We start from the raw sequence: 22754 nt of genomic DNA on the forward strand, positions 1-22754 counted from the left end.
TAAAAATATTTCAAATGGCACATTTATGTCTTGCCGATATTTATGTTTCCTATCCTGTACAACGATTGCCATTTTTTTACAAAATCGCCAGTTCCATTGGAGAATGTGCCAGGCAATGTCTGACATACGGGAAAAATGAAACTGCAGAGATAAATTTCGGAATACCGTTATGGGCCCCTTCGCAGGGTTACGTGTCGGGTAGACAGGCCTCGTTAGCCATGGCAGGCAGCCTGTCTAAGGGAAGAAAACCGTGAATAAAATCCTGGTCCTCATAGGTAAGGGTTTTGCAGAGGCTCAAGTAAAGAAAAAAGATACACGCATTCCTCAGAGATGCTTCATGTCTGAGGACGGGATGGGATAAGAAGCTCAACCCTTGCAGATGATGATGATGATGGTGTCTGCCGAAGATTTTTCATGTAGATAGCAGCAGTATATTTCATCAAGTTTAGCATTCTAATACAAATGTAGCTTTCTTTCCAAAACCATTCAATTTATTGAAGTTATTTATTTTTATTACTTTTGTATTTAGTAAATAAGATGTAGGAGTTTGTGACCGTGGTATATTCATATAAACACAATAGTTGTGTTGCATTTACTAGTTTCTTCCGATGAAACTTAATCTGGCTGTATACTACGAGGTAATACTATCATGTCTGATATTATTGATAGAAGCAATATCTCTGTGTTCAGAAATAGTGGGAGTCTTTCCTTCATTGAATTTAGCTTACGGCAGGAGAGTCCAAAAAAGAAGAATAAGTACTCCTAAGCGAGATGAGGTTAGCAGGGCATGTAGCACGAATGGAGAAGAGGAATACATATAGGATATTGGTAGGAAAGCCAAAAGGAATGGACCACTGGGAAGACCAAGACGCAGGTGGGTGGACAATATTAAAATTGATCTTAGAGAGATAGGATGGGATGGTATGGATTGGATTGATCTGGCTCAGGATGACTAGTGGAGGACTGTGAACACGGTAATGAACCTTCGGGTTCCATAAAATGCTGGAAATTCTTGAGTAGCTGCAGAATTGGCGGCTCCTCTGGAAGGGCTCAGCTCCATGAGCAAGTAAGCGAGATATATAGCGCGTAGCACTGGAAGGTTTAACGCTGTTTAATCCAATCAATCAATCAATCAATGAAACCTACCTACCCATCTATCCATCCATCCTTATTCCCGCTGCTCCAATTTGGGGCATAGGGCATCCGCGAAACGCTTTGTTTTGCTTCAGTTTCTTAATCTTGGACAGTCGGTAGGATTCCTTGGACGGGGGATCAGCCCGCTGCAAGGCCGCTACCTTCACAGGACAACACAAACACAGAGTAAACGCAGACAAACATCCATGCCTTGAGTAGGATTCGAACCCACGATCCCACCATTCGAGCGAATGAAGACATTTCATGCTTTCGACTGCGCGGTCACTGTCATCGGTAAAGAAACTATCAATCGATATAAAATTAGTGCCAAATTTGCTGTTCGTATGGATGAATTCCAGAGTTACATTGGCTCCGAATCCTTGAGAGCACAAAGTACGGTTCTGTACTTCAAGCGACTCGCTCAGTGTTCGGACGCTGGGCTATTAATGAGTTTCAGCCCAATGAACATCCTCCAGGCATCACGGAAATGTTTACTTGGTCTGATAATGAGGAAACCGACACCGCCAGCGGTAGCAGCAAGTGCAGGGTGGGACGTAGTTAGCACCGGAGGGCGCCAACCCCAGCTGTAAAACAGTGCACACACTAACCTATATGAGGTTCACACATGCGGCTTTAACAAGTCGGACGGCATTTATACAGGACTTATTGGCGCTGCTGGTGCTTTATACAGGCCAAATGTCCGTTGCGGCCCACAAGAAAAATGTCAATAAAATTATTTCATACCCTCGAGGGAAAAATTTGGAGGTATTCGTTTTTTTTAATGCTAGTGGGGTGGGACTAAGTCCCTTGTACTGCGGCAACTTCTGGCCTATTGTACCAGTCCCAGTTGATAGGTGAGGGTGATTGTGGAGCAATTGATGGAATGAAGATTGGCAGGGGAAACCGAAGTGGGAATCGAACCCAAGATCCCAACCTTCGAGAGAGCGAAGAGAGTTCATGCCTTAGACCGAGCGGTCACTGTGACGGGCCAAATAAGATACAACCCCTTCTAATTTCATGGATCAAAATCATCTTACTATTCACGGTTATATAGACTAACCTGTGCAGTTCATAAGGCGTCGGTAAATAAATAAATAAATATTCAGTCAACTTCAAAACATTATGACAGAAGAGTTATTCTGTAATTAGTAGCATATACGAGATGCATATAAATAAAAATACTTCGTTTGTGCAATCTGCAAACAAGTCATTGTTTGTGGTATATTTGGGCACTATCACAAATGGTAGAATGATTGGGGGTGAGCAATGAGTTTGAAAGGATTTAGAAGGAAACGGTTGTGACCTGGTCGAGCTACTAACCCGGCATTTATCTGCAACTAATCATGAAAGTGCCGGTCACGGTAGCCGAGCGGTCTAAGCCATGTACTATTCTCTCTCGCTCGGAAGCCAGGATAGTGGGTTCGAACTCCACACAAGGCATGGATGTTTGGTGGGTGCATGTGTATATTCTGTGTTTGTGTTGTCCTGTGTTTAGGGAGAGGCCTTGTGACGAGCTGATCACCCATCCAAGGAGTCATACAGGCTGTAAAAATGATCATGAAACTGAGAAATCAGCTATATGCTCCAAAGTGGGAACAATTGGAGAGGAAAAAGTCATGAAACAGAGAAACACGTCAGTAGGCATAGCCAGTGTTCCGACCGACATTCTAACTCAGTACCAATGCACAGCCTCACCGTTATACCAACCTGCTCAGTAAACACCATTCTTGATGGTTTCATATGTGTGGTTATTACTCTTTCAGCTGGTATTAAAAATGGCTTAATTTTCACCACTTTCAATTTCCATACACAGGCGACCACTGACTTACAAATTTCTACATTTACGAACATATTTTTCCATGCTAGACACCCTGAAAAGCCGCTACCTTATGACTCCAGCTCCCATGCACGACGCAATGAAATGAATTCCATCCGTCATCTCAAAACTAAATATTCTTCGACCCAAAACTCCTTGGATATGTATTCTAAGAGCCTATGCCAGTTCAATCGGTGAGAAACGCCGTGAATCCGAACCTACCAATCAACCAAGCAGTTCCCCCCCCCGCCCCCCCAAAATCTAGCCGTCTTACTCTGTCAAAATGTGTATATTTCGGCGCTCCAGCCGAGCAAGATGCAGTACAATCCGCTTCTGCTTTTCTTCAATAACCTTCCGCCTCCACAAAGAACAAATCATGTAACAAGGAGGAACTGAACGTTTGTGATACGACTTTAAAATGTACTTTTTTAATTAGTTCTGTACTGAATGTGATTTTTCATTTTTAAAGGCGTGTAATTTGTGTTTTACTTAGTTCTGCGCCACTTTCTTAGTCTTCTTCTTCTTCATAAGGCTCGACAGCTTCATTTCCTGAACGCTTTGGCCTGCTCAACAATTTCCTTCCAACTGCTTCTGTCCTGTGTGTGAGTTGTCCAGTTATAAATTCCTGAGTCCTTTAGATCTTCCCTTACGTCATCTTTCCGTCTGTTCTTAGGTCGGCCTCTCCTTCTTATAGCGTGTGGCTGCCAGTCATATATTCTCTTAACTGTTCGTCCAGCCTCCAACCCTGAGATGTGTCCAAGCCAACTTATTCTTTGGTCTTTGATGAAGTTAACTGTTTTCCTTCCGTTTATTAGTTTATCTAGTTCATTATTTGTTTTAATTCTCCAGGAGCCATCATGGTTCCCTTTCTTAATCAGTCTTAGTATTTTACGTTGTGAAATAGGTTTCCAGGAACGTAACTAAAATTTACATCAGTGCGCTGATGGGAAATATGGGTTCGCATTACGACGGCTATTCAGAAACCAATTAGTTCGATAGTGCGGGGGTCGCCTGATAACTTTATCTCCATAAACTAAACTCACATTCATGAAGTCATTTCCCACACAGGACTGAAATGACCACTGATCATTACGGACTGCGGCGTTGGTCATAAATATTGGGCTTCTTTACTGTCCTCTCCAAGAAAAACATAATTATTTTGCACGGTACGTGTGATTCAGATGAACTGGCTAATATGGATTTATCCACTTTTTTCATATTGCTAGTGGAGTGGGACTAAGTCCCTTCCACTGCGGCCACTTCTGGCCTATTGTACCAGCCCCAGATGATAGGTGAGGGTGTTTGTGGAGCAATTTCTGGAATGAAGATTGGCAGTGGAAACCGAAGTACTCCGAGAAAACTTGCCCCAGCGCCACTTTGTCCACCACAAATCCCACTTGACCAGACCCGGGATCGAAACCAGGCCGCCGCGGTTGGAAGCCAGCGACTAACCGCTTGAGCTATGACGCGGCCTATTTATCCACTTAGTATATTGTTTGTTGTTGCCGTTTTGGTTGTCGCTCGAATCCTGAAGAAAGATGAGCTAGAGGAGTATTTCGGATCGGAGTGGTAATTGCTTATAGAATATTTGACAAGGAGGCAATTCGAAAAGCATCAAATTAGAACACATATCCAAACCCCGGAAGGATGACTGAAAATATACGCTGGGAACACAAATTTTGTAAGACTTCCGACATGATCCCTTTGCACAATGAAGCGTAGTTGGAAGATCGCATCTGCCGTTCCGCTCGGTCCTTCTGTTGCCTATTGCCGTGTCCGTCAAAAACTGTAGAGGGAATTCAACGCCGGTTAGTATACAGAACATAAGAAGATAAGCTTCACTTTGGTTGAAGCTTAAATTTGATTCTTATCTCTTTAACGAGTATTTGCATTATACAGCGCGTGAAATACAACAAATAACAGCAATAAATATATTTTATTTGAAATATATTTCGATATTGTGTACTTAACGTAACAAAGTAGACAATTACACTGTCTCCGTGCAGCACTGTAGGCCTATTGCTGTGTTGGATTTCTAACAGCAGTACCAGTTATGGGCTGGGCGACCAAGTGGTCGGAGTTCGAGCCCCGGTGGGGTCAAGAATTTTCACTTCTTCATGTGGTCCAGACCGGCTCTGGAGTCCACCCAACCTCGTATCCAGTGGCTAAAGGCGGTTCTTTCGCCAGGGGTAAAGCGGCCAGGGAGTGAAGGTGACCACTCACCTCCAACTAGTACCGACGTCAAGAAAACGTGGGTCTATACATCCACCCTCATACGCCTTCATGGCGTGGTGCTTTATTAGTTAAGTACAGGGTCAACTTTACCTTCTTTTTTTTTAATTCGCTTGGGGGGTGGAGTTCAGCTGAGTCCACTCGGCACGTCGGCCACTGATTGGCGTATTGTACCTGCCCCGGGTGATTATAATGATGGAGAATTTGGTGGAATGAAGATTGGCAGGGGAAACCGAAGTACTCGGAGAAAACTTGCCCCAGCGCCACTTTTTTTTCCTTGGCACTACAACCCCATTGGGCCTAGGCCTACCTCCATGAACTTCTCCTTTCACTTCGGTTTTTCTAGATCTTACACATTCGGTAGGACTCCTTGGGCGGGTGATCAGCTCGTCGCAAGGCCTCTACCTGTACACAAACACAGAAAAACGCACACACACAAACTAAACATCCATGCCCTGAGTGGGATTCGAACCCACGATCCCGGTTTCCAAGCGAGCAAAGACAGTGCAGGCCTTAGACCGCTCGGCTACCGTGATCGGCCCCAGCGCCACTTTGTCCACCACAAATCCCAATTGACCAGACCCGGGCTCGAACCCGGGGCGTCGCGGTGGGAAACCAGCGACTAACCGCTTGAGCTATGGCGCGGCCTACAACTTTAGCTTAGTAGCAGCACATCTGGATCTGCAAGAAATGAACATCAAGGCCACTGAGCTAGCAGTTCTCGAAAGAATGCATCCCCATTTGTGAAACACGTGTGTGTACGTACTGAAGTCAGTGTTCACAATTATATACCCCTCGTTTTCTTACAAACTACGATCTTCGCATTCGACACTACAGCATCTGAGACAGTGCCTGCGTCGTAAACCAAACCACAGTAATGACAAGTGAGAGGATTTACACGTATATCCGCAAACCGATAAATAAAATTTAATGTCTAATACAATAAATTTTTGCAAGATTTAACCGAAACATTTTAAAATTGCCAATTATTTATCTGTGTAAAAGCTTATTTGGAGTTCTGTCATTATTTTCTAATGTAGCAGTGAGGTTTGTTAGCATTTACGGGCAATACAGCGAGTGACGCCCATGCTTCAATCAATGTCACAGACTTTTGCTGACAACACACGTATATTGCACTGATGAGACGGTTTATCTAGAGTGAAATCGTTTTTACCGTGCAGAGTAAATAATTGAAATGGCTTATATACGTGTATAGCTAGAGATGAAAAAACTCACTTCGAAAATTCCACCTATTTGTTGCATTTGAGATAATTCAGAATGACCGCCTCTGTGATCTAGTGGTCAGAATTCCTGGCTACAGATCCAGAGGTCCAGGTTCCATTCCCGGTGCTACCAGATTCTTTTCTGAGAAGTAATGAGTCTGGAACGGAGTCCACTCAGCCTCGTGAGGATGATTGAGGAGCTATTTCACGGAAATAACGGCTCTGATATAGAAAACCGAAATTAAAGGCCTTGGGGATTCGCTGAGCTGACCACGCCACTAACTTCGCCGACAAGCGGCGATCGCTCGGTCGGTATAGTTCGCTTGAGGACTAAAACCACGGTGATTGAGATAATTCAGAATGACCGTGTATTGACCACGCCACTAACTTCGCCGACAAGCGGCGATCGCTCGGTCGGTATAGTTCGCTTGAGGACTAAAACCACGGTGATTGAGATAATTCAGAATGACCGTGTATTGATTCGTGAGTATGTTGCAACTGCGTACGGAAGGAAATGGAACGTGCAGTTGTAGTGTCTGCAGGCTCCTGCTCACGCTGGTTCCTCGCTCGCGGATTTTTCTACCCTTCAGATGAAAGCGATAGGTTCCTTCGAAACGTCGGTTCGCACAAGAACTACACGGCGCCACATCCCAGAAGACGGCATTCTTCATAGCCACCGCCGTGAAAACCTCAAATCTTCAATCGCATTGGCTACAATGATGCATCTTTGTAAAAACTACGAAAACCATTCACAAATTTGTACATAACTACACGAAAAATTTTGTCAGCAACTGAATTTTATTCAAGCAAGACACAGCTTGTCCTCAATCACGGACAGACCGAATTTTGCAACTAATAAAAGCAAATGAAATTGATAGAATGTTGCATTTAATCTATTCCTCAAAATAAATTACTCTTATTATTACTATTATTATTATTATTATTATTATTATTATTATTACTACTACTACTACTACTACTACTACTAATTATTATTAATGTTTTAGCCACTGTGCTGTTAAGTTTTCACGTAAATAAACACGAAATGAATTGAATTATTACTATTACTATCAATATTACTATTATTAATATATTTAATTGAAGTTTATTTTCTTTACGAGTATCCGAAACAAAGTCCTGGAAAATTTATAATTCCACAGCCTCTAACAGGAGCATTAGAAAATGTATAGTATGATGGTAAAATAAGTACTGAGTGTGCCCAGGGCCAAGAATCTGTGTCTGAACCTAATCAAGGGAACATAACATAAACCACACAGCGGGAAGCATCCTACGTGTACACTTTAGCTTGGGTGATGAATCATCGAGGATTAAATGAACATACAGGATAAACCTTCGTAATCGGAAGGCTGAAATCCAGCTCTTATCTTTCCTGTAGACACTGGTGATCTTACCGAAGAAGGGGGAAAATGGAGAAAAATAGTTTCAATTAAAGAGACAACTTATTAAAGGACTTGAAGAAAAAAGTTTTATTTCTAAGCCAGAAATGATGTAGGTAAATAAAATATGGGGAAGTCTACAAAAAAGGTGTTAAATGCATGGAACAACTAACTTCAAAATACCTGCTGAAAAAGATTAAATATTTCTGATAAAAGTGAATTCTGGCTCTCGTTGTTCAACTTTCAGGTAAAATAATTGTTTTTAAGTGTTCAATGTGCATGTATATCGTACGTGAAATGTAAGAAGTCTCTATAGAAAACAGCCTCTCTATTGTTGATGTTTACTTACAGAGCCGTTGCTTAGCAACGCTCTGGCCATCCACGTTATAATAGTAAGAGGTCGCTGGTGTGATATTATTCTGAATGTTCATTCAACAACAGAGGATAAACTGATGATTTGAAGGACAGATTTGACTAGGAATTAGAACTAGTATTCAATATACGTATTCCCTAAATAACATACGAAAATTCTGCTAGGAGATTTCAATGCCAAAGTTGGTAGGGAAGACATTTTCAAACAAACAACTGGGAATGAGAATTTGCACGAAATTAGAAATGATAATGGAGTTAGAGTAGTACATTTTGTCACATCCGAAAATCTGACTGACAAAAGTACAATGTTCCCACATCGTAACATTCATAAATTTACTTGGACATCTCCTGATCGAAAGACTCGCAACCAAATTGACATTACTTCGATTGATAGGGGACGACATTTAAGTGTAGTTAGGTCCTATCGATCAGAGCAGCAGTTTATGATACTGACCACCACCTGGTGGTGGCACAAGTCTGGGAGAGACTGGTAGCGAGTAAACAAACAGCGCACAGAGTTCATATGGAGAGGTTCAATCTCAAGAAATTAAACGAGGTAGAGGGTAAAGAGCAGTATCGTGTTGAGATCTCAAATAGGTTCGCGGCTTTGGAAAACTTAGATGCTCAGGTTAATTGAAGAAGCATACATCATGGTTCGAAGAATAATGCTCGAAATTATTAGATAAAAGGAAGTAAGCCAAGTTGCAATGGTTACAGGATCCAAACGAAATAAATGAGAATAATCTGAACAATATAAAGGCGCGTTCACATTACTCGTGCTCGTGCTCGCCAGGCTTGTGCTCGTCGAGAGACTCGTCTGGCTTTTTCTTGTGCTCGCAAATCTTCGTCCACACTACTTCAGTTGCTCGCCAGGCTTCGGCGCGTGAGGATCCGTATATTTACTCGTGGTGTGTATAGGCTGTAGTCGTATTTTAATTTATTGGCTATAGTTTTTAAATTAAAAATTAAAAATTTGCTTGTCTCGTGACTTGTCATATCGTCCACATTACTCGCGAGCATAGCGAGTCGCACGAGCACGAGTAATGTGGACGCGCCTTACGACTTGAAGCCAACAGGCATTTCAGGAAAAACAGAGAGAATATCTGAAAGACAAAATCAATAAGCTTTCAAAGAAAAATAAGGAAAAGTATATTAGAGACCTCTATAGAGTAATAAATGAATTTTATGAGGAATTGCCAACCTAGAAGTAACTTAGTGAAAGCTGAGAATGGTGATCTGCTTGCAGATTCCCATAATATTTTGAATAGGTGGAAGAATTACTTCTGTCAGCTACTGAATGTATGTTCACGCATTATTTGGTTAATGGACCAATAATGCAGAAAGCCTTTGCTTCTAATTTTTTCGGATAATGGATCCACACTGTACCAATTTGTTCGGACTATCTCGCAGGATGACACCAACTTGGAATGTAAAATGAGCGGATAATATTAAAAGGGATCTCAGTGTTGGAGGCAACAAGTGCGAGGTTCTGGACTCAATTTTACTGATCAAGGATACAGTCTAATGATAAGCTTTCGTAAAAACATCAATGAACCTTCCACGAAATTGAGAACTTTTATTTATGAACTGAAAAAAGCATATAGACTTTTCGAGAAAAGCTTAGTACCATGCAGATGGCCGATCGATTAATTAGTTTCAAAAGTCGCTACGCTTATGCTTTTCATATAATTGCCTTATGCTTCATGCTGTGAATTTACAAAACTTCGGAGGTCATTCTCGTGTTCGAATCATAACAATAAATAACACCGAAGTTGGTTAAAATTGTTTAACGATTTAATTAACGACCCAAAGCGTAAAACCTGCGTCCTTAATTAGAATTCAGACAATTGCCAGAACAGAGGCGAAGCGTTTTAGGGGAGAAAATTTTACAAACCATTCTTCTTTGGTAAATGAAAATTAGTTTCCGCTGCTCTATTGTTCATGTCGCGAAACATTTGGTAGTCATCTAAACATGTTATATAATAATGTAAATGCAATTGTTTTTAACAATTTCGACAATAAAATTTTGTTCTCGGTGTCTGGTATTTTGCGTCATTAATTCTGACGAAGTTTTGAGAAGACTACGTGTTTTAACTTGGGGGGGGGTGAGCATTAGTCGTCGTCTAGCACTGTATTTAAGCTTGCCCCGGAACTGATTATCATTGATGGTGTTTTGACTGAAGAAAACTGAAAAATGCCGGGTCGGATTTACAGTTTTCGGGGCTCAGGAGAAATTAAAATGTCTAGGGTCCTGTCAGCAAGAACCAATTCCGGTCGTAACAATTCGTTTTTTTTTTCTTTATTTCGTGTAACTGAACATGTGAAGTAACTTTTAGTGATTTTAGAGACGAAAATGACAACAAAATCTATAGATTCTATTTCTCTTTCAAAGGGACTTAGGGAAGACCCACCTGCCTGCTCGATGTTAAATTCGGCCCTGAAAAAAAGAACTCCCATATGCCACTTCGCTCAATCGATTCCTGCGTTGAAGAAACAAAATCCATGACCTCAGCAACAACATACGCAAGCCTACAGCATATGAATTAGCTACGGTGAGGCAGGTGGGGTGGTAAGCACGAATGATACAGATTCTGCTCAGTTCAAAGTAGTAGTGTAGCGCGAGAGACAGAGGAAAACCACGAATCTCTCCAATAAATGAAAGAGAATATTTTTTTATAATTCGAACTATAACTGACATGGAAGGGAATGCCCACTGCTTCCACTGTTTGGTAGGAGAAGCTGGTTTCTCTTTACACGGTCTGAGGACCCAGCCAACCACCATTCTAACTAGCAACAGAGATTTTACCAAATAGATAAATCTTTATGAACATAAAGCTGGCCACCAGCAGCCAACTACTGCTGGGTTTAAGCACGCGCGGAGTTTGGTGTTAATTCTGTTTGCGTGGGAACTATTAATTATGTTCTTGAAACCTAAAGAATTTGGCTTATTTATTATTAAAGGAATTTTCTGTGACTACACAGTTTTCCTCAACGCCTAGACACGTTTTCCCCGACGCTCTCCAGGGCTCTCGAACGAAATATTCTTCCACTTGAAGTTTCTTCTCTGCACGCTGTCACCAATCCCACCCTCCCATATGCTGACTGGGCCACCGCGCCTCATGTTCCCCTGCGAGTTCAAATCTGCAACCTGCCCAGCAATTCGGTTGCCCTGCATTCACACGATGTGGCTGTTAACATCTTAACTGCTGTTGTGTTTCCATTACCATTCTTGCCCTCATTCTTTCATTTCTAATTCTATCCATTCGTCATGGGCCGCGCCATAGCTCCAGCGGTTAGTCGCTGGCTTCCCTCAGCGGCGGCCCGGGTTCGAGCCCGGGTCTACTTAAGTGGGATTTGTGGTGGTCAAAGTGGCGCTGTAGCGGGTTTTCTCCGAGTACTTCGTTTTCCCTTGCCAATCTTCACTCCACCGAATTCTCCATCGTCATAATCACCCTTGGCATGTACAATAGGCCAATCATTGGCCGATGTGCCGAGTGGACATATATATATATATATATACATGTGCATATGTACGTATCTATGTATATTTTTACTTAATTATTAACACCTGAATGACGTTACCTACTGTATCTGTTATTCATGTAAAGTAATTTTCTTTTTCATTGGCACTACAGCCCCAGTGGGCCTAGGCCTACCTCCATGAAACTCTCCGTTCACTTCGGTTTTTCTAGATCTTACACGTTCGGTAGGACTCCTTGGGCGGGTGATCAGCTCGTCGCAAGGCCTCTACCTGTACACAAACACAGAAAACGCACACAAACATCCATGCCCTAAGTGGGATTCGAACCCACGATCTCGGCTTCTGAGCGAGTGAAGACAGTGCAGACCTTACACCGCTCGGCTACCGTGACCGGCACGTAAAGTAATATTACGGGGAATAAATTCGTGCACTAAAATTGTTATGTAATACGTACTATGTATGTTGTTTACTGTACTATAATACACAATTTATCTCGCCTCCCATTTAGAAAAGACTCCAATAAAAATCCAGTTATGAACGGATCGGTCGGTGGTCTCGGAGAAGTTTTGCTGAATTTATAATCGGACTTGATGAGAAAGTTATGATGCTTGAGGAATAAGATATGGAAATAGGGTTTCAGAGCTCATTTGAAGATAGCCCTGAAGTCATGGAATTCGCCTGGGAAGATAGATAAATCACGAGAAACAATTCTAGTTGCTAACAGGTCAGTACTAAGACTTCATCTACTGCACGGCAACCGGACGGGTTATGAGTCCCAGGTATCTCTCTATGCAATGGTTACTGGAAATTTTTCTCCGGGGTTAAAACAGCTGGGACGTGAAGCTGGCCATTCACCTCCATCTAGTACCGAGGTCAAGAATATTGGAGCTATACAGGCACTCCCACAAATTTCTTCATGGCGTGGTGCTTAATTAATCAATTCTCCCAATTTCACTCTCATAGGCTATTTGGGTAATGTTAATGATTTCTGTTTTATTTTCTCATATTTACGTATTACATTTTTCTGAAGTTAGCCTGAATTCTTAGAGCAGTCTCTAACTGATCTTCCGTCTCTGCTAGGCGTACTCTGCCGTCCCCCTGGCTTACGCCTTTTTGAACTGGTATTCCTGCCGATACACTACTTCCGGTTTTAATTAGTGCTTGATTTTGTTATAAATTTCTCTATTAATGCTGTATATATTTCTTGACAAATTTATCTTCTTCAATATGTTCAATACGCCTTCCAGTTTTATACTGTCAAAAGCCTTCTTCAGGTCTACGAAATAAAAACTGGTACGTTAAATTCAATATTTGTTTGATACGTGTATTTCCTAATTCGTTTGTAGGCGTCTATGAAGTTGCTGCTTATTATAATAACTTTGGAAACAAAACAAATTAGGAAGAAGGCCGTCTTCTGGGATGTGGGGCCGTGTACATATTGCGTAAACCGACGATTCGGAGGAACGTATCGCCTCCATCTTCAGGGTATAAAAATCCGCGAGCGAGGAACCAGGTGGCTAGCCACCTGCTCACGCTGGTTCCTCGCTCGTGGATTTTTATACCCTGAAGATGGAGGCGATACGTTCCTCCGAATCGTCGGTTTACGCAATATGTACACGGCCCCACATCCCAGAAGACGGCATTCTTCATAGTTACCGACGTGAAAACCATAAATCTTACAAAACAAATTATGAATGCTTGTGATATTACATTATTGACTGATCTTGCAATAATATGTTTTATTTATTATTGAATATCTTGAACCGACAAGGCTTAAATTGTGTGCAGCGCTTATTGCTGAACTGCTAGTGGTCGTAACTTCCAGAAAATGAATGTAACACAATTCCTGGAAAATTTACCTTTATCATTTTATTACTACCATAAAATGCTTTTAATTATGGACGAAAATGAAAATGCATCCTGAATTTCAGTACGATAAAGTTTTCCGAAAGGCAGTACTATTTGTTATAGTTTAATTCATTGCTCTGTTTATGTGAACCCTGGTGCTCAGTTCGATTCACTCTAAGTATATTAGCAAGAAATTAATAATACGACTATGTATGAATAATGTAGACTGAGGACTGCACTTACGTAATTCGTCATACATATGACATGGCTAAGCCCTCTGTTATTCTGGTCTGTTGACCATTCAAACGGTTATTATAGCCAACTGGAATAGAAATCGTTATTACGAGTGTCTTTATTGTCTCTGTGACATTTCAACTACCTTCAAATTGGCTTTTGTACTCAATGTTAATTTCTGTTAATGTTCACTGATTCGCTGTTGCAGATTTTATGCACTATAACTGGCACATTGCAAAATGTTTTGTTCATAATACACCATGTTCAAGTAGAACTTAAGGGGTTCTAACGCTGGTGGATGACACACAGAATTACTGGGTTTTTGGACTTTGTCCATCGTCCGAAATTCTAGGTAATAGAGGACACGACGTTTCGGAAACTGGATCTGTTTCCGTCTTCAAGTGAGAAAAGAAGACACCTACTCAGGTGAGCTAATCTCAATCACGTCCAGTGAGTGATATTAGCTCTTTTTAAGGGGCATAACTGAGTAGGTGTCTTCCTTTCTCGCCTGAAGGCGGAACAGATCGTTTCCGAAATGTCGTGTCCTCTGTTGATTGAGGTTAGCTATTTCTAAGGGGCTTCCCTTCTCACCTGAAGACGGAAACAGATCCAGTTTCCGAAACGTCGTGTCCTCAATTACATAAATTCCGGACAATGGAAAAAGTCCAAAAACCCACTAATTCTATACACCATGATCAGTTCACTGTCTGGGTCTCCCGAAACTAATGTAATAAGACACGCAACCAAATTTACAATCACATTTTTAATATTGTGAAAATCTTAAGGAGATCCAAAACAACAAATAAAATCAGATGAAGAGTATAATTTTGAGGAGCTTATTTCTGTGCCTTCGGAAAACTGACCAGTGTTTTCTGTTATTTCTGATTGCAGGTAGCAATGCTGGGTCTGAAGCCATGTTCAGTGTCTCTCCATCTGAGCCTCCTATGTGTACTTCCGCTGCATATGTGCGTGTTGGCCCTTGGCACAGTATCAGCCACCCCTGGCACTCCCGAGGCTCCTGAGGAATCTTCATCCGGTTCAGGCGGCGAAATTGATCTTCTGCCTCACCTTGAAGAATCATCTGCGGCCGACAATTCCGAACTGGATTTCGTCAAACGACTTTACGACTTCGGTCTGGGGAAGCGTGCTTACAGCTACGTCTCCGAATACAAGCGACTGCCTGTTTACAACTTCGGCCTTGGGAAAAGAAGCAAAATGTACGGCTTTGGGCTGGGTAAACGTGCAGGAGCTGACGGCAGGTTGTATTCCTTTGGTCTCGGCAAACGGGACTACGAAGATTATGTCCAAGAAGAAGAACCCGAAGATGAAGATGAGGAGATTGAAGATCCGGATGTGGACTTCATGGATAAACGCGAGAGGCTGTATTCGTTTGGTCTAGGGAAGAGGGCCAGACCCTACAGTTTCGGAATTGGAAAGAGAAGTCCTTCTTCAGGAATTCAGCGACTCTACGGGTTCGGTCTTGGTAAGAGAGGGGGTTCTTTATATAGTTTCGGACTTGGTAAACGTCCTGACGGCCGGCTGTTCTCTTTCGGACTGGGAAAGAGACCTGTCAGTTCTGGAAGACAGTCTGGAAGCCGTTTCAATTTTGGCCTCGGAAAAAGATCTGATGACACTGATTTCAAGGAATTTGAAGACGAAATTGAAGAGGAAGGAAAGCGAGCGTCACAAGGACACAGGTTTGCCTTTGGTCTGGGAAAACGTGAGGTGCTTCCCAGCGAACTGGAGGCAGTAAGGAGTGAAGAACAGGAAAAGGAGACGAGCCACAAGGATGAAAGTAGGAAGAACGGGACTGCCGAAGGCTATGACCTCTCTGGAAGAAGAGTGAAACGAAGTCTTCACTATGCCTTCGGCCTCGGCAAACGAGCGTATGATTTGCTGTCATCATCACTTGACGGTAACGAAGACGACGAAGAGGCCGACGAAGAGTTCTCAAGACTTGTCCGTCGACCTTACAATTTTGGCATCGGTAAACGAATCCCAATGTACGATTTTGGCATAGGAAAGCGCTCGGAGCATTAGAATTTTATTTCGATTTCCCCGAAACCAATCATTATCAAACACCAACCGATAATTTTCTCCCCTTTCTATGCCTCTCTAATAAAATTATAGACTCTAAACGTACATAAAATAAAGAAACATATAATATTTTCAAAACATACAACCCGAAATCATTAATTCTAAATGAAGCCATCTACAGTGAAACTACTGCATTCTATAAAAGGGCAGATAGCTAATCATTTAACTTGTTATTAAAATACATCAAAGCTTACGTAATGGTGTAATCAATTTGTGTTACCTCCTTAATGTCTCGCTCACTGGACAATGTTGCCAATAGTCATGTCTTGCTCAGTTGCTAAGGTACCGAGTTGCACAGACTGACATGATGAGGCCAACCGACACTCCGCCCATTCTCTGCATAATTGCAGACAAATCAAATTGTGAGGCTTGGTACTACAAGGCAAGTCCACAGAGAGAAGATTTTCGATCAGAGATGGCAGTATACATTAAGGATATTTCAGTGAACTCTTGTTTGCAAAGATGATAATAAAAGCAAAGTTTATGGACGTATTTGCGTTTGCATTCTGTGCAACTGACCTTCCTGTACGCGCATACACTTCAATTATTTACAGTTTTATGCATACCATTGAATATTATGGCCTCTAAGTTTTATGCATACCATTGAATATTATGGCCTCTATCTTCAAACTACAGAAAGAGTTCTGAAATTTTCCAATGCCATTCCTCATTACTTTTCCACACGTTTGTGCCAGTGTTCACACTTCTTCACATATTTCACTAGTCGACCTAAGTACCCCATATTTTAGCCACTGTTCCAAGTCTTAATTGCATCCCAAATTCATCATTCATATATTCAAATTGTTCACATACTGCTATTTCAATATAAATTAAAGAGTCCAGTGAAGAACAGCTGTGAAAAATTGTGAGTCGTAATTTAGTAACAGAATAAATTTCTCTCCATATGGCAGCAATTTCGACAAAGGCATATAATTTATTTCCCATTAGATTTCTTGTTACATTCTGCAGAAATACTGCTATTCATGTGTAATCAAATTTGTGACATTGGGAACTTATAAAATCATTTTGCAGTGTGCACTTATAGTTATCCGTATGAAATATGAAAACCAGTGTTCCCATTTCTTTAATGCAGAACCTACACACAGCGCTGTCACACGGTTACATCTGAAAAAATACGGATACAAAACTTGCAAAAAGATTTCACTCTTCAGCCATTCAAACTCTCTCTCTCACACACACAGGGAGGGTGCTGTGTTAAGTCAGATAAGTAGGAACTTTTGCTAACATTTAAGGTCAGATTTACATAAGTTTCGACAAACTTTAAGCAATTAGATGAACCATTAAAGTATATTTTGTATATATGTGCACAATACAATCCAAAGAGGAACAAAGTGATACATAGGCATACTGTGTAACCTGAAAAAAAATAGCCAGTATACAAATCATCGTCAGATGGTACATGTGTCATCGCGAAGAACTTACTGTTCAATTTTAACCATCGCTGTTTTTCAGATCAGTTCACAACATGACGTGGATCTCGATGTAATTCCAGTGATCGGTAACAAGTGAATAGATCTGTTACGTAGCCGAATTCTTGCTATACATATTAGAAATATTTTGATTTAAATTTGAAATTTATGTTGTTTTTAATCTACCTAATTACGTAAATGGAAACGAATCCTCAATAGCAGAAAAGGCAGTGTCTCTGCTGGAAATATTTGAAGTGTATAATATTTATGTTATACTGGTAAAAATTTAAAACAGAATAAAATGAATGTACCAACAAAATTTCGTTTATAAAAGATTGATGATATAAAAGATAGGATGGTGACAAAATATCTGCGTTTGTGGTAACAGTGCACTTTAAATTTAAGTTTGTATTGTTGGTGTCCATGACTCTGACTAACAACTGAATACGCTAATATTTTAAGGCATATCGCAATATTTAGAAATCGAGAAAGATATTTACTTACTTCAGTCAGTGAAAGTGGCTGTGACTTGCTGCTCCCCGAAAATTGAATGCTTACTCGTATTACATTCCAGCGCATTTTCGATGCTACTTCACATGAAACAAACATGCGCGTATACAATTCGCCAACAATCAATTGGGAGGTAGTTCCTGGAACTACTGAGTACCCATTGCTGTTTGTCGAATTCGGTATTAAATATAACACAAAATATAAGGAAAAATAATAATGAAAATGTCACAAACATATCTTCGCATGTATAATATTATTTCGTTTTTGTGACGCAAAATATCCTCTTTACCGACACATGAATGGCATTCACTAATTGGCGGGGTAATTCAAACAGTTTCCTTCTTTTTTTTCTTATTCCAACACCACGATATGACAGTGAGATAAACTGGCATCTCTGATTGGATAAATTACCGTAAATAACAAACAATATCGAAAATCTACTACAGTTTTCTTAGTTGGCTATTCAACGACGCTGTCACAAACAGTACAGCGCCAGAATATCTGTTATAATAATGATACTAGTGAAAGACCTCTTCAACACAACAGTACTCTTTGTTACCATGGTAAAACTGAGTGGGAGATTCATTAACAAAGGGCGAACATTCCTAACAAGTAAGGCAACAGTGAGGACCACTGCATCATATTACTTCTGTATATTAAAGAGTAAGTAAACATATAATTTTAAAAATTAATTGAAGAAATTTCAATAATAAAGGATATAAATAAAGGATGTTTAATAAAGGATATTTCTTGCAAGGTATTCCGAGTCTGTTCCAATTAATGAAACAATTGTGGCATTTTGGAATATGTCAATCCAACAGATTTACACTTTTCAAAAGGACTGTAAATTATTGTTTCTGGAATTGTTACCAAATATAACATTGAACAAAAATGTGTATGATGTTTGAAAACGATAATTCCATTACAATACAGAATAATCCTTTATCCCATGGACGAGAAGAACGATAACATGTTTACGTGTATTATTCCATTAAGTCCCTATTACAGTTCCAACAGAAAGNTTAACACCACATATACACGGTGCCAAATCCCAGAAGACTGCTTTCTTAATAGTCACCGCCGTGAAAGCCTAAAATCTTACATCCTAAACTTTACAGGGTCGGCACGACAAGTTACTGGCAGTACCCCAACATTATCTTAATTACCACCGATATATTGACATATTCTCAATAACAAGACAGCCAATTACTTACAACAGCTCGATGAACAAGCTTCATAAGGTAAAGCTATCCCTATACGCCACGAAGACAAATGGAGAGTGGAGGTACAGATCCATGTATTCTCAGCCTCGGCACTGGATGGACATAGCTGTCTGCTTCACACTAATGCTTTTACCCCCGGGGCAAGACCCTCCCAGTGCTAATTGGTTAGGAAATTTTGTGGACCTCAGGGGTGCTATGCTTAAAAGTCTCTTACACTTGCCGGTATGCAATTTCCTAGTCATCTAGCCCACAGGCTAATCATTTTACCGACTGAGACATCCCAGCCCATAATGAAGCCCCTCTTCTACCTTTTAATCTAATGTATCTATTATTCATTTGCACTCCAATCATCCGTTCTTCTTGGACGATTGTTATTACATAGTACCGACTGTCTGAATTGTAGGGATATCAATTATATTATATATTTATATATTAAAAATATCAAAACAAGCCTAGATATTGCCATTCAATCACTCGCTCACTCATGGAGAAGAGCCCTTCTTGAGGAGCCATCAATTATGCAGCTACTCTAGAACTTCCAAACATTTTACGGAATCCTGAAGTTCATTACCGTGTTCACAAGAGCCATCCACTGGTCCCTATCCTGAGCCAGATAAATCCAATCCATACCATTCCATCCTATTCTTCTAAGATCCATTTTAGTATTCTCCACCCACCTACATCTTGTTTTTCCCAGTGGTCTCTTTCCTTCTGGCTTTCCCACCAATATCACTCGTGTTACGTGTCCTGCCCATCTCCTCCTCCTTGACTTGGACAAATGTACAAGTTGTGAAGTTCCTCATATGCAGTTTTCTCCAAGCTCCTGTCACTTCATCTCTCTTTGGTCCAAATATTCTCCTCAACACCCTGTTCTCCAACGCCCTCAGTCTATGTTCCCCCTTTAATGTCAGAAACCAAGTACAGAACCCGTACAGAACCACAGGAAAAATTATAGTTTTGTATATTCTAACTTTTATGTTTTTAGACAGTAGACGAGAAGACAAAAGTATATATTATCATTAGAAACAGTAAACGGAATACCCGGCAGGTCACGGTAGCCGAGCGGTCTAAGGCATGCACTGTTTTCACTCGCTTGGAACCCGGGATCGTGGGTTCGAATCCCACTCAGGGCATGGATGTTTGTGTGCGTTTTTCTGTGTTTGTCTACAGGTAGAGGCCTTGCGACGAGCTGATCACTCGCCCAAGGAGTCCTACCGTATGTGTAAGATCTAGTAAACCGAAGTGAAACGGAGAGTTTCATGGAGGTAGGCCTAGGCCCAAATTGGGGCTGTAGCGCCACAGGAAAAAAAACGGAATAGCCTAGGAACCAGAACTGCGTTCCGGGCAATTTTTGATCCAATTATATTTGACATTTTGTATAATCTTCGCCCTAAACAAATGTTAATAACATAAACAGATCCATACGCAGATAAAAAATATTCTTCCGCCAATCTATATACAAGTGTTTATGTTCTTTGCAAGAATCAAATTACTCCGAAATCTATACTAATTGTAGTCACATAATTTCAACATTAGTTCCTATCTTGGTATGTTAAGGCCCCGCCATAGCTCAAGCGGTTAGTCGCTGGCTTCCCACCGCAGCGGCCAGGGTTCGATCCCGGGTCTGGTCAAGTGGGATTTTTGGTGGACAAAGTGGCCATGGGCAGGTCTTCTCCGAGTACTTCGGTTTCCCCTGCCAATCTTCATTTCACCAATTGCTCCACAATCGCCCTCACCTATCGCCTGGGGCTGGTACAATAGGCCAGAAGTGGCTGCAGTGCAAGGGACTTAGTCCCACCCCTCTATCAATAAAAAATTAGCATCTTTCATCGAATTTCTAAAATAGGTTCACAGTTCTCACTACAATTTAGGATATGACACAAGATATAGTCTCAGTTAAGACTTACATTGTTTCTCAACGGAATGAAATGTTTACACATGGAAAAACACTTTCTTCTTTTGAGCCTGTGCTCTTTTGCTATGCAGGTTTCTTCATTTCCTGAATGAAATATTTTATGTGCAACAAATAAACATGACGGCCAGTGGAGTATGTAGAAAATATGTATATCTCCTTGATTAGGCTTTCCACCCACACCACGCAATGTCGGTACACATGACTCAAAGCATAATATATACCAATACGCGCTATTTACTTTCAGATATAAAACACAACGAATCCCACAAGATATCACAATCTACAACAAAGGACGACACGGACGCTAACACCGTAAATACGGGACAAGAATATATATTAAAATATATAAAAAATAAAAAAATTGACAAAATTACATGTATCGCAACGATTTTAACAATATACACTAATGCAGAACAGGAATAGGATACTTCAATAAGGAGTGACGTATTTAAGAATACTGCCTGATGATGTTACAAATATGGATCGAAACATGTAGTAGTCACTAAATACAACCAACGTAACACAGAGATATTAAGATTAGTTTAAATTCTGATAAATTTGTTGTGCTGACGGTAAAAAAACGCATCATGACACAACAGGAGGCAAACAATAAAGATTTTCCACATCTGTAATGGAACGCTTTTGTTTGCAATACTTTCCTTCGGCGGCTGCGAATACGACTTCCAGAAACCGGCATCACCAGGGAGCCGAATCACAACTACGGCCATCTATCGAGCCACTGAAGGTTATTTCCTCTGCCAACGAATTCCTTGCAAAATTTCAGGTTCTCGCAGCGGTGGCTATGAAGAATTCTATTTTCTGGGATATAACGTCATGTAGTCCGTTGAATGTGAACAGACATTTAGGACAAACATGTTGCCTCCATCATCAGAGTCGGAGAAAAAATGAAGCAAGAAATCAGCATGAAGCAGGCAGTAAGCAAACATCGGTTGCATTTTCAACAGATTACACGGAATTATATCCCGCAAGGAAGAACTCTTCAAGGAATTCCTTGCCCTTAGCGGAACCCAAATAATCGTCAAATTTCAGCACAGAAGGTTTCAGGTTAATGCTTATAACATTTGCTTCTTATTCCATAGTGAATGGTTGAGTTTCCATGGCGGTAACCGTCATTTCCAATTGAATATTTTTGTGATACACCGAAAAACATCCAGATAAATACTGTTACGTATAGGGCGTGTGGTGACTTATAAGAAAGGTTCTGGACTGGATTATTGGATTTGACACATTCAGACAACTAAGGACTACAGGCAATACAGTGAAATCGTTGATTTACACACTTTCCAGTTCACCACTGCACACGCACTAGGGTTCTCGGTCTTCATTGGTCGTATCCTGGCAACGGATTTATAACAGTCTCACTGTCTCTTAAAATGATATATGACATCTTCTTTTCACCGCCTAATTCCTTACTTCCCATTCGTTCTCAATCACCTTAGACAACTATCTCCAGAACTCTACCTAATTCTTTACAACCCTCTGATCCCTTGGAACTTGTCGTTATATATCCTCGGGGCGGACCCCACAGAAAACGCCGTTTTTTTATTGTCCCATATTATTTTAGGCGTGTTTACTGATTCGTTGCCTAGCAATAGACGTTCTATTGTTGGGCGCGTTGGCTCCCGCGGGAATGCGTTTACCGGGTCGTTGCCTAGCTATGGGTCTATACATCACAATACCGTGGTAATAACGTAATCCCTCAATCTGGCATTTGAAACCCTAATCCCTGCCACTCCCTCAGTTTTTCAATCATCGTAATAATTATCTCAAGAGATACGTCGTCAAATTTGGTACTGAAGGCTTCGTCCTCAGTGAGTCCTT

General features: G+C 40.9%; 1 protein-coding gene across 2 annotated transcripts in view; it reads left to right on the top strand.

Moving 5' to 3' along the window:
• The window catches only part of LOC111870544 (allatostatins), a 200149-nt gene extending 182086 nt beyond the window's left edge, over positions 1-18063 (top strand). For both annotated transcript variants that reach the window (XM_023862912.2, XM_023862910.2), the window contains one exon: positions 14629-18063. In XM_023862912.2, the coding sequence (XP_023718680.1) occupies positions 14635-15777 (1143 nt within the window). In that variant the 5' untranslated portion in view covers positions 14629-14634 and the 3' untranslated portion in view covers positions 15778-18063. The remainder of the gene's footprint in view (positions 1-14628) is intronic.
• The last annotated feature ends 4691 nt before the right edge of the window (positions 18064-22754 follow it).

Source organism: Cryptotermes secundus, unplaced genomic scaffold (assembly GCF_002891405.2).
Source record: "Cryptotermes secundus unplaced genomic scaffold, Csec_1.0 scaffold117, whole genome shotgun sequence".
Lineage (NCBI taxonomy): Eukaryota > Metazoa > Arthropoda > Insecta > Blattodea > Kalotermitidae > Cryptotermes > Cryptotermes secundus.